Consider the following 13,520-nt stretch of genomic DNA (forward strand, 5'->3'; position numbering starts at 1 on the left):
AGGTTTGCTTGATCGGGAGGAGAAATGTGTGCTCATCCCCCGCCCTGCCCACCCGCCCCCCAGGTTGGGTGGGTCAGATCTGAATTCCCCAGCACAGCTCTCTGCCAGCGGCCCCTGGGGTCAGTCTGCAGTGGACCCGGTCCTGGGCCACTGTGGGCAGTGAAGAGGGGACAGGCTGACCTCCGTGGCCCTGTGGGTTCTGGCCCCAGCTCTCTCCCTGACACCCCCTCTTCGGTCCCCCTGCCACAGGCTCCTGCTCCAGCTCACAGGACTCCTTGCTAGCCCCCTCAGACACCAAACCAGCTCACACGTTAGAATCTTGGCGCTCGCTGTCTTCTCGGCCTGAAGCAGTCCTGCCCAAGCATCCATACAGCGGGCTCCGCCGCTTCCTGCTCATCTGTCTTTGTCAGGGCGCCTTCCAGACCACCCTCGGTGTTAACACCTGCTCCCTGTTCCTTCCCTGTGGCACTCCTCTCCCCCATTCCTCGGCTTCTTTTCTTTCACGGCCCTAATCCCACCATCCACACTGTGTGTTTACTCACTCTCTGATTTCTCATCTGCCTCTGCTTTCTGGGGCTTCCCCGGTGGCTCATTGGTAAAGAACCCGCCTGCCAATGCAGGAGACATAAGAGATGTGGGCTCGATCCCCAGGTTGGAAAGATCCCTTGGATGAAGGCATGGCAACCCTCTCCACTGTTCTTGCCTGGAGAATGCCATGGACAGTGGATCCTGGGCAATCCATGGGCTCACAAAGAGTCGGACGTAACTGAGCAACTATCACTAAACCCTGCTTTCTAGAACATCACCTAGCACCTAGCAGAAAGGATCTTCGTCTCTTTACAGCTGTGCCTCCACTCCCTAGAACAGCATCTGAAGTGCAGTGAGTGCCTAGGAAACATTTGATGAATGAATGAATGATGAAGCCAGAGTTCCTGTGCCCTAACTATCAATATTAAGAGAGTTCATGTATATCACTAAGTTCTGGTTGCTTCCAAAACATGCAAACAGAAGGAAGTTTTACAAAAATCTCTGTCCACATAAAACTGTTATGTGTTTTAACACATTCTATGTGTATTTGGGAAGCTTTTTTTTTTTTTCAGGGTAATGTGGAAGTAATTTAATTCTACTTAAAGGCAGCTTCAGTTATTTTTGAGAATGAATAGCATGGTATTTTTAAAGTCTAAAACATTTTGTTTGTTTGCTTATAGATGGAGAGCATCCCAACTTATCAAGACCATACCTGCTTCAGACTTGCCTCAAGTTAGGGCAAAGGTTGCAGCCGTGGAAATGTTGAAGGGTCAACGGGCTGACCTTGGGCTCCAGAGAGCCTGGGAAGGCAACTATCTTGCTTCGGTAGGTCCAGGAGAACAAAGTGGGATCTGCTTCTGCTCCTTTAACAGAGAAAGAGGAGACATTTCCTCCAGGAATTTCTATAAAGACTAAGACACCTTCAGAAGCTAAATCTTATGAGAGACACTGGACTAAAGATTGTCCAGCTTCTAAGTGTACCATGAGTGTATGTCCCTCACTTTAAAGAGAATTACCAGGACTTCCCTGGTGGTCCAATGGTAAAGAATCTCCCTTTCTAAGCAGGGCACGCAGGTTTGATCCTTGTCTGGGGAAGTAAGATCCCACATGCCTCAGACCAACTAAGCCCACGAGCCACAACATTTGAGACCGTGAGCCACAACTAAAACCTGACACAGTCAAATAAATATATATGAAACCAAAAAGAGAGAGAGCGTGTTCTCTGCCTTCTATCCATATGAATTAGGTACATTCAATAACCTGGCTTTGATCATTTAAACCTTCTCTTGCGTAATTCAGCAACTATTTTTAATTACCCACCTTTGTATCAATAATTCCCAGAGCTGTATTTCATCCTCTCTCCCATTCTTGATTTTTAAAATATTCTAGGATCTTTGGTGCTAGAATAACCTTTTAGTAGCTTATCGTCTGGAATGGGAAGGTAAAAAAAGGACCTGTGTGAAAATACATGAGCAGAGTTATAAAGTAGTAAAAGATGATGTTTTCATCTAAAATGTTAAGCATACACCTTTTACCATGTTTCCTGTTTCTTTCAGAAACCAGATACACCTCAGACCTCAGGCACATTCGTACCCGTTGCGAATGAACTGAAACGGAAGGACAAATACATGAATGTCCTCTTTTCCTGTCATGTCCGTAAGGTAAGGCAAGCTTGAAATGGACCTCCTTGGAAAGAAAAGACTGCTTCAGGTGAAACTGACTTAGCTATGACCACAGTGAAACAGAACAGTAGGTCCATAACTGGCTACATCATCCATGGGCTCTACCTGTATATATGGTGAGGCATTGATGGAATGACTGAAGTGACTACAATATTAGGGTTAGGCTATAAAGTCTAATTAGGGGAGTAAATATGTTTGTTAGCCAGGCAAGAGGAAATGTGGACATACCCCTAAGAATGAAGAGCAAGAAAAGTGGTAGCTACATGGGTAAGTAAATACATAATCTTTTTCCTATCACTTAATCTCTTTAAAAGATCATTGAGTGTACTTCAGTGTTCCTAGCAGCATTCTTCACAGTAGTTAAAGGTGGAAACAGCCCAAATGTTCATCAATAGATATACAAATAAAGAATACATGTATCCATTCAATTGAATACCATTCAGCCATGAATAGTATTGAAAAATAGCTTTTCAGCCATGAAAAGGAATGAAATACATGCTACAATGTGGATGAACCTTGAAGATATTATCTAAGTGATAAGACACAAAAGGACAAATATTCTTTGATTCCACTTCCATGAAATATCTTAAAACAGTCAAATTAATAGAAATAGAAAGTGGAATTGTGGTTACCAGGGGCTGGGGTGAGTGGGTAGTGAGGGATTCTTACATAATGGATGTTAGCATTCAAATACTCTGTGGAAAAACAGATAACTCAACATCAACTTTTAAACAAACCAGAGAGCAGCCTGTTTTAAACTTCAAATGAAATGTCACCATGGAAAGCTTGCTGGTAGTATCTTGGTAACCAGAGCGTAGAGTCGAATTCTGAACTCTAGATCCAGAAATTCTATTTGATCAGTATACCTAGAGTTCATGAGGCAACCAAGAAGTGACTTTTGCTAACCAGATTCACACACCCACACAAAACAGTATAAGCCATGATGCCAGGGTTTGAATTTGACAAAGGAATGTGCCATTTTAGTGAATTCTCATATCCACTATCTAGGATACTTCCTTTCTAGTATCACGGTCAAATTAGTCATCGGGAAAACTGATCAGAGAGAGCTGGATGGTTTTGAGAATTACATCATCTGCTTAGAAAAACCTGGCATCCCTGATTCTGTCTTTCCAGCGATAACAATTTGATGTCTGACAACATGTCTCTCCCTAGGTCCTACTGCAACAAAAAAAACAAACTGAAAATGTTATAGTCCTGCTTCTGTATTTCTAAGTTAAATGCAAAATAATACACTGTATTTCTTCACATCATAACTTAGATAATGTCATCTTTAGGAACTTTCCAGTCCTCAAGGACATATGTAGGTAAACTTGATATGATTTTAGTCAAGTCCTCTTCTTCTTCATGTCTTGGTTCTTTCTGAAACAACCACCTTCCATAGCTACAGCTATAAAAAGGCTTCCCAGGTGGTGCTAGTGTGGTAAAGTACCGACCTGCTTAATGCAGGAAACATTAGAGACATGCGTTCGATCCCTGGGTCAGGAAGATTCCCCTGAAGGGCATAACAACTCTCCAGTATTCTTGCCTGGAGAATCCCCATGGACGGAGGAGCCTGGCAGGCCACAGTCCATACGGTCACAAAGAGTCGGACATGACTGAAGTGACTTAGCATACACACACAGCTATAAAATGTCCTTTAAGGTGGGAGACCTGTGCAAATAGTGACTCTCACCCAAAATGTGTTTTCTCCTGGTCTGCCTCCAGGGAAACTTTATCTCTGGCCCCCTGTAGAGCTGATGAAACCTACAGACAAATCCCTAGAAGTGTTCAGGCAAGAACAAGATAACTAGAGATTTTTCTCTGGTTGAGGATTTTAGCTTGGGTAATAGAAGAAATCAGATAAGAGCTCATCTAACACTGAATCTGTGATCAAGTTTTTCTATTACTGTATGAATCTAAGAGGAAGAAAAATTGTGTCCCTACCTATGTTAGAATTACTTTAAATAAATCTGAATTTATAAATTCACATAAGTATTGAAAACATTTGTCTTTGCCGTTTTGATTTAGCTAAGTTATGCAACTCAAAGCTTTTCCTCCGTTACATTAATGTCCTTTCCACTCAACTTGATTCATGCATTAAGAATGATTTGAGCTGCTAAACCTCAGGGTAAAGACTTATGACCTGTGCTCCTTAGAAATTATATTTCTGCAAAAAAAGAATGTAATATTTCTAAACAGTGTTTCAGTGGAATTGTTGCTTTGAGGGTTTTGTCTGTTGGTTTCCAGGTTAACTCATGGACATATCATCAGAAGGGCTAGAGTCTCCACTTGAGCACTCCTACTGTTTTTCAAATCTTGTGTGACCTTGAAAAATGATGCAACAAGTTGTTTTTTTCCATATTCGTTTGCAGCACACTTAATCTGTTTCTCAATGTGATCTCACAAAAGATGAGGAGCCCGACTTTTACTTGCTATTCAAATTCCATGTTAGAGGTTCTTTGTTTTCCATATCCTAAGATGGATACAAATGACTAGTGTTCTCCAAGAGGTTTTTCACAAACCAATGTTCCTTTAAATATGAATTTTTTTTAATAGAGTTCCATAACTAAATGTATTCAGGAAAAAAGTGTGCAGGTGTTAGTCGCTCAGTCATGTCTGACTGTTTGCAACCCCAGGGACTGTAGCCCGCCAGGCTCTTCTGTCCGCGAATTTCCCAGGCAAGAATACTGGAGCAGGTTGTCGTTTCCTACTCCAGAGGATCTTCCCAATCCAGGGATCGAACCCGGGTCTCCCACATTCTTTACCATCTGAGCCACCAGGAATGGATGGGTTAACATGCTCTTAAAATGCAGAATTCTATGAGCCTTTGATGTATCCATGGGCTCTGAACACCCCAGGGGAGGCTGTGGTTAGCAGTTCCTCGAACCAACTTGACTTGGAAGCCTGTCTCTCACAAAGCATTGCAGGAGAGTGTGCAAAACAACTTAGAAAAACGTTTATGCAGAAACTCTGCAAGCACCTTGTTTCAAGTTGGCTGACAAGTGCTAGTTCTCTTTTATGGCAAAAAAAAAAAAATGTTGCTGCGTGAAGTAAATCATTACTACCAAGAGTAGTTATTATTTTACCACATAGACTCTATTCTCATCTTAATTACAGATACCGTTTTTGTCAAGTTTAAGACTGGAAAATATGCTCTGATTATAAAGGAAATGTTTAGAGAAAGGACTGATTTCTAAAATGATGAGGCAAAGGGGAGAAGACAATAAAATTCAAACTAAAACTTGAATTTTAGTTGGCTATATCCTACCTAAAGCAATATATTCCACTATATCCTAGCCTGGAACTTCCCTGCCACTCCAGTGGTTAAGACTCTGTGCTTCCGCTACAGGGGGTATGGGTTTGATCCCTGGTTGGGGAACCAAGATCCCACATGCTGCATTAAGAGGCCAAAAAATAAAAAAATAATAATGAATTTTAAAAGATAGATATATATATATATAAAACACATCCTTATTTCATTTAGCATAAGTAGACTTAATGTAGAAGATGCAGGTTTAATGAGATACTTCAGGGAGTTTAATCTGAAATACACCTGCCCATTGTATTAGGAAAGGAACAGAATGAGTTGTTTCAAATAGGGGTTAACTTTTAACAGCTTTATTGAGATATGGGGCTTCCCTTGTGGCTCAGACTATGAAGAATCCACCTGCAATGCAAGAGACTGGGGTTTAATTCCTGGGTTGGGAAGAGCCCCTCGAGAAGGGAATGGCAACCCACTCCAATATTCTTGCCTGGAGAACGCCCTGGAAAGAGGAGCCTGGTAGGCTACGGTCCATGGGGTCACAAAGAGTCGGACATGACTGAGCGACTAACACTTTCACTTTTCATTGAGATAGATTCACTTAACATATCATTCACCATTTTAAAGTATATGATTTTAGAGCGGGGTTGAATACCCATCACTAAAACCAGTTGTCGACAACTTTCATTAACCCATAAAGAAACCCCACACCCCTTAGCTGTCCCCCCACCCCAAAACCTCCCCTTTCCCCCAGCCCCGTGAAGCCACTAATCTATGCTCTGTTTCTATAGATTTGCTTATTCTGGACATTTCATATGAATGGAATTGTGTAACACATGGTCCTTAGTGACTGGCTTCTTCTACTTGGCATGCTATCAGGGTTCTTTCATGGTATAGCAGGTATCAATACTTCATTCTTTTTATTGCAAATTATATTCCATTATATGGATATATCACATTTTATTTATTCATTCCTCAGTTAATGGACATTTGGGTTGTTTCTACTTTGTAGCCATTATGATTAAGACAGCTGTTAACATTCAGGCACAAGTTTTTCCGTGGATATGTTTTCAGTTCCCTTGGGTATATACTCTGGAATTTCTGAGTCATGTGGTAATTCTGTTTAATGGTTTCAGGAGCTGCCAGACTGTTTTCCAAAGGGACTGTTTCATCTTAGACCCCCACTAGTAGTAATGAGGGTTCCACTTTCTCCACACCCTGGCCAGCACTTGTTACTATCTATCCTTTATATTATTGTCAACCTAGTGGGCGTGAGGTGGTATATCTCACCGTGGTTCTGATGGGTGTTTTTCTGATGGCCAGTGATGTCAAGCACCTTTTCATGTTTTTCTACAGGCACATATATATCTTCTCTGGAGAAATGTCTCTTTAAATTCTTTACCCATTTAAAAAAAATTTTTTGGTCTTTTCCTTATTGAGTTATGTACTCTAGATACAACATATATTCTTTATGTATTCTAAAAAAGAGGTTTTTTTCCAGATATATGATTTGCAAAAATTTTCTCCTGTGGGTTGCCTTTTCACTTTTGTTGTAGTGTCTGGGTTACATTTTTTTTTGTTCTTTAATTCTTATGCGTTTTTCTTGTTTTCCCTGATAAATTGTAAAACTGTGACCTTTACATTATAAAAGTCCACAAATCTGAGAGCGCCTACTCCTTTTCCATCTCTTTGCATCCAGTAGAATGGTCACAGCTGGACGACGTCTGTTATAGGATTTGGCTCCACCACCAGTGTAAGTTCAGTCACTCAGTGGTGTCCAACTCTTTGTGACCCCATGGACTGCTGTACATCAGGCTTCCCTGTCCATCACCAACTCCTGGAGCTTGCTCAAACTCATGTCCATCGAGTCAGTGATGCCATCCAGCCATCTCATTGTCCCCTTCTCCTCCCACCTTCAGTCCTTCCCCACACCAGGGTCTTTGCTAATGAGTCAGTTCTTCGCATCAGGTGGCCAAAGTGTTGGAGTTTCAGCTTTAGCATCAGTCCTTCCAATGAATATTCAGGACTGATTTCCTTTAGGGTGGACTGCTTGGATCTCCTTGCAGTCCAAGGGACTCTCAAGAGTCTTCTCCAATACCACAGTTCAAAAGCATCAATTCTTCACCACTCAGCTTTCTTTATAGTCCAACTCTCACATCCATACATGACTACTGGGAAAACCATAGCTTTGACTATTTGGACCTTTATTGGCAAAGTAACATCTCTGCTTTTTAATATGCTGTCTAGGTTGATCATCGCTTTCCTTCCAAGGAGTAAACGTCTTTTAATTTCATGGCTGCAATCACCATCTGCAGTAATTTTGGAGCCCAAAAAAATAAAGTCTGCCACTGTTTCCACTGTTTCCGCATCTATTTGCCATGAAGTAATGGGACCAGATGCCATGATCTTAGTTTTCTAAATGTTGAGTTTTAAGCCAACTTTTTCTCTCTCCTCTTTCAATTTCATCAGGAGGCTCTTTAGTTCTTCTTTGCTTTCTGCCATAAGAGTGGTGTCATCTGCATATCTAAGGTTATTGGTATTTCTCCCAGCAACCTTGATTCCAGGTTGTGTTTCATCCAGCCCGTCATTTCACATGATGTACTCTGCATATACGTTAAGTAAGCAGGGTGACAATATGCAGGCTTGACGTACTCCTTTCCCAATTTGGAACCAGTCTGCTTTTCTATGTACAGTTCTAACTGTTGCTTGTTGACCTGCATACAGATTTCTCAGGAGGCAGATCAGGTGGTCTGGTATTCCCATCTCTTGAAGAATTTTCCGCAGTTTGTTGTGATCCACACAGTCAAAGGCTTTGGCATAGTCAATAAAGCAGAAATAGATGTTTTTCTGGAACTCTCTTGCTTTTTTGATGATCCAATGGATGTTGGTAATTTGATCTCTGGTTTCTCTGCCTTTTCTAAATCCAGTTTGAACATCTGGAAGTTCATGGTTCACATACTATTGAAGCCTGGCTTGGAGAATTTTGAGCATTACTTTGCTAGCCTGTGAGATGAATGCCATTGTATGGTAGTTTGAACATTCTTTGGCATTGCCTTTCTTTGGGATTGGAATGAAAACTGACCTTTTCCAGTCCTGTGGCCACTGCTGAGTTTTCCAAATTTGCTGGCATATTGAGTGCAGGATTTGAAATAGCTCAACTGTAATTCCATCACCTCCACTAACTTTGTTCATAGTGATACTTCCTAAGGCCCACTTGACTTCCCATTCCAGGATATCTGGCTGTAGGTGAATGATCACACCATCATGATTATCTGGGTCGTGAAGACCTTTTTTGTACAGTTCTGTGTATTCTTGCCACCTCTTCTTAATATCTTCTGCTTCTGTTAGGTCCATACCATTTCTGTCCTTTATTGTGCCCATCTTTGCATGAAATGTTCCCTTGGTATCTCTAATTTTCTTGAAGAGATTTGCAGTCTTTCCCATTCTATTGTTTTCCTCTATTTCTTTGCATTGATCACTGAGGAAGGCTTTCTTATCTCTCCTTGCTATTCTTTGGAACTCTGCATTCAAATGGGTATATCTTTCCTTTTCTCCTTTGCCTTTAGCTTCTCTTCTTTTCTCAGCTAATTGTAAGGCCTCCTCAGACAACCATTTTGCCTTTTTGCATTTCTTTTTCTCGGCGATGGTCTTGATCACTGCCTCCTGTACAATGTCATGAACCTCCATCCATAGTTCATCAGACACTCTATCAGATCTAATCTCTTGAATCTATTTGTCACTTCCACTGTATAATTGTAAGAGACTGAATGGTCTGGTGGTTTTCCATACTTTCTTCAATTTAAGTCTGAATTTGACAATAAGGAGTTAAGATCTGAGCCACAGTCAGTTCCCGGTCTTGTTTTTGCTGACTGTATAGAGCTTCTCCATCTTTGGTTGCAAAGAATATAATCAATCTGACTTCAGTATTTACCATCTGGTGATGTCCATGTGATTCTCCTGTGTTGTTGGAAGAAGGTGTTTGCTACGACCAGTGCATTCCCTTGGCAAAACTCAGTTAGCCTTTGCCCTGCTTCATTCTGTACTCTAAGGCCAAATTTGCCTGTTATTCCAGGTATCTCTTGACTTCCTACTTTTGCATTCCAGTCCCCTATAATGAAAACGACATCTTTTTTGGGTGCTAGTTCTAGAAGGTCTTGTACCAGCCCCTAGATGTTTCCCTGGCAGATTGTTCGATTTCATTCTTGATGAGATATTATGGTTTACTTTTTTTTCTTACAGGTGAATCGATTTAGTAAGGTGGAAGATCGAGCAATTTTTGTCACTGACCGTCACCTGTATAAAATGGATCCCACTAAGCAGTACAAGGTGATGAAGACTATCCCTCTATACAATGTAAGTGTTCTCTGCTTCACTCTAAACAAAGGATTCTTAACGTGGTTCTCATGGACCACTGGGGGGTCAACAGATCACAAGAACCTTTGGGGCTTTAGGGAGCCCATGAATTCCTGAAATGTTCTGCCCATCTCATGTTTTATACAAAAGTACAGTTTTCTGTAAGGAGTATCCAAAGCTTCAAATAGAATAACAAAGGCGCATTTTGTTTGAAAGTGTAGGACTCTGCATTCTATGTGACCTTTCTGTATCCTACTCAGAGCTTAACTATGGTGACACAAAATGTATTTCCTTATTGATTATCATAAGGCTTGTTTTTATGTGGAAGTGGAATCGGGTAAAGAAACAGTAGAGAATAACTTTATGAAAACATTACCTCTCTTTTTATACGTGCAGTCGTGTCTGACTCTTTATGACCCCATGGACTGTAGCCCACGAGACTCCTCTGTCCCTGGGATTTTCCTGGCAAGAAAACTGAACTGAGTCGCCATTTCTTTCTCCAGGGGATCTTCCCAACCCAGGGCTGGAACCCACGTCTCTTGCATCTCTTGCATTGACAGGCCGATTCTTTACCTCTTGCACTACCTGGGAAGCCCCTGAATCTCAATATGAGACTTTAAAATTTTTTTTATTCTGCTTTATGGGATCTGCTTTACAAGTAATTGTTCTGATTCTTGAAAAAGATCCCCCTGGACTGCTGGATCTTTCCATGTCTCAGGTGATTTTCCTGTCTACTAGTTCTTAGAGAGAGAGGTCTATGTTTGTCCAATCATGAGATCTATGAGGAGTGTTATTTAAAGATTGTTTTAAAGCCTTTTGGCCTCTGCAAAAGGAAATAGGAAACATATTGTTTTACAGTGTTTTATTTTGTTAAATCAGGAGTCCTGTTGATTGTGAGGTTCAAGGAAGGCAAGCTGTTCCTGCTTTGCTAAATAACTTAGAACATTGCTGCAGGCTTATCGCATGATGATGGAGTTGAAGTTTGACTCCATCATCTGGTCCCCCCACTGCACATGCATACATACATACTTTTCTCCATTTTAGTTCAGTTCAGTTCAGTTCAGTCGCTCAGTTGTGTCCAACCTTTTGCGACCCCATGGACTGCAGCACGTCAGGCTTCCCTGTCCATCACCAACTCCCAGAGCTTGCTGAAAGTCATGTCCATTGAGTTGGTGATACTATCCAACCATCTCATCCTCTGTCGCCCACTTCTCCTCCTGTCTTCAGTCTTTCCCAGCATCAGGGTCTTTTCCAGTGAGTCAGTTCTTCACATCAGGTGGCCAAAGTATTGGATTTTCAGCTTCAACATCAGTCCTTCCAATGAATATTCAGGACCGATTTCCTTTAGGATTGACTGGTTTGATCTCCCTGCAGTCCAAGGGACTCTCAAGAGTCTTCTCCAACACCACAGTTCAAAAGCATCAATTCTTCGGTGCTCAGCTTTGTTTCAGTAGAAAGACTAATGGATTTCAGCTTAGAAGGAAATGATGTTCTAAGACATTCTTGATTATAGGTAGTCTTCTTAGCAAAGACCTATAATCTCATACCAATCACCATTTAAGCCTATTAACCCCATAGTCTCGATGAAGGAGATGAAGGAAGATTAGGGAGAAGGTCACATTTTGTCAAAGTCTAGTAAAGTGTGTATTTCTTTTTCTTACTTTCTATTAGAGGGAGAGCAATCAGGCGCATGATAAAAATCCAGTAAGTAGTTAAACAAGTCTCTGAACCGAACTTATTTTCCACCTTTTTCATGTTGACTGGTGTATAGTTATAGTCACTGTTCCTCTTCATCATCCTTATCATCATCAGTGTTATCAATAATATCATATGATATATTTTTTTAAGTAACAACGTTTAGGTAAACATAGAGGTAAATTGAGGTCAATAGGCAGGACACACACTGTCACCGATGCTATCACCCGCATCCCTTTGATTTCGTTTCCACTTTTGTACGTTCCAGCCTAACTTCCAACAGCCAGCATCTTTGTTAAAAGGCTCCCCACTGGCTGCTGGAGCCCTTGACTGGACACAACCCCCACCCCTAGCCCCCTACATGACTAGTGGGTGTGGGCATGTAAATCCTCAAAACCCCACCATTCACTGGCCGTGATCGTTCCGAGGTGTGTTTTACATCATCTGCAGGAGCTTTTCTGTAAGGATAGTGCTCTGTGCTGTGCTGAGTCGCCTCAGTCGTGTCCAACTCTCTGTGACCCCATGGACTGTAGCCGCCAGGCTCCTCTGTCCATGGGATTCTCCAGGCAAGAATACTGGAGTGGGTTGCCATGCCCCCCTCCAGGGGATCAGCCCGACCCAAGGATCGATCCTCTCCGGAGGGAGCAGATTGAATGGGGCTGGGACTTGCAGCCGCATCTGTAAAGATATTCTTCAATCTGAAGCAAATGCAGCCAAATATTAAGTCTGAATAATAGGGATGTGAATATTATTTTATTCTTTATCCTTTTTGTTTGAAATATTTTGAAATTTAAAAAGTTTAAGGAGACTTCCCTGGTAGTCCAGTGGTTAAAACTTCGGCTTCCATTGCAAGGGGTGCAGGTTTGATCCCTTATGGGGGAGCTAAAAATCCCACATGCCTCAGGGCCAAAAAACAAAACAAAACACACACACACACACAAAACAGAAGCAATATTGAAACAAATTCAGTAATGCCTTAAAAAATAGTCCACGTCAAAAAATTTAAAAAAAAAAAAAGTTTACGACAGGGAAGCTTAAAAAATGATAATGCTCATGGCAGGGATGAGGAAGCTGAAAGGAGATGGAGAAAGATTTCAGTCTTAACCAAGTTGTGTTTCAGACACTGATGACACTTGTAAGTAAACATCCCATCGCTCACTGGAGTCTAATACTGTATAAAAGAGCGTAGCATTCAGCACTTAGGATAAAAATTTAGGAGCAGACACATGTATAATTTGAGGCTGAAATTATCAGTCTAGACGGAGAAGGGGCAGATGATTCAAGAACATCGTGCTTGAATGGTGGGGAAAAGAGAATGACTGAAGGAAATGGAATGAAAAAGAAATCTCTGTCCTTTCTGGGCCTCTTTTTTTTCCTTTCTCTTCTAATGTGCCAAATGAGTTCTAATTTCTCTCCAGTTCCATAAGGTTATGAATTATTCCAGGAAGGAAAAGAACTCTGGAAACACTGTGTTTCAGAATCAAGTTGGAAAGTTTTCAGAGATGAGGGTAATCAATAAAAACGTAAAACTTTGATCCCACCCTTTGTGCCTCTTGTTCTCTGCTCTTCATTCCTGCTTCTGCCCAGCTGCCTGTCCTGTGTCTGAGACTTTTCTGGCCCCAGGGAACAGAGTATGATTGTGGGGAGAGGGAGAGAGGTTCCCTCTGACCCTCTTGAGTGTCTGTGGCTGGATTAATAATAAAGTTGACATAAGGCAGATTAACAGGAGGAAACCCAACTTAGTTTTATGGGCATCAGTCAGTTCAGTCGCTCAGTGGTTTCTGACTCTTTGCAACCCTATAGACTGCAGCATGCCAGACCTCCCGGTCCATCACCAACTCCCGGAGCTTGTTCAACCTCATGTCCATTGAGTCAGTGATGCCATCCAGCCATCTCATCCTCTGTTGCCCCCTTCTCCTCCTGCCTTTCCCAACGTCAGGGTCTTTTCTAATGTGTCAGTACTTTGCATCAGGTGGCCAAAGTATTGGAGCTTCAGCATC

At 41.7% G+C, this 13,520-nt stretch overlaps 1 protein-coding gene across 2 annotated transcripts in view; it reads left to right on the top strand.

The window, feature by feature from the left end:
* The window catches only part of MYO1D (myosin ID), a 357,910-nt gene that overhangs the window by 211,169 nt on the left and 133,221 nt on the right, over positions 1–13,520 (top strand). For both annotated transcript variants that reach the window (XM_043903065.1, XM_043903066.1), the window contains exons 18-20: positions 1,209–1,353; positions 2,085–2,189; positions 9,712–9,825. In XM_043903065.1, the coding sequence (XP_043759000.1) occupies positions 1,209–1,353; positions 2,085–2,189; positions 9,712–9,825 (364 nt within the window). The remainder of the gene's footprint in view (positions 1–1,208; positions 1,354–2,084; positions 2,190–9,711; positions 9,826–13,520) is intronic.

The sequence above is a fragment of the Cervus elaphus genome, chromosome 5 (assembly GCF_910594005.1).
Source record: "Cervus elaphus chromosome 5, mCerEla1.1, whole genome shotgun sequence".
Taxonomy (NCBI): Eukaryota; Metazoa; Chordata; class Mammalia; order Artiodactyla; family Cervidae; genus Cervus; species Cervus elaphus.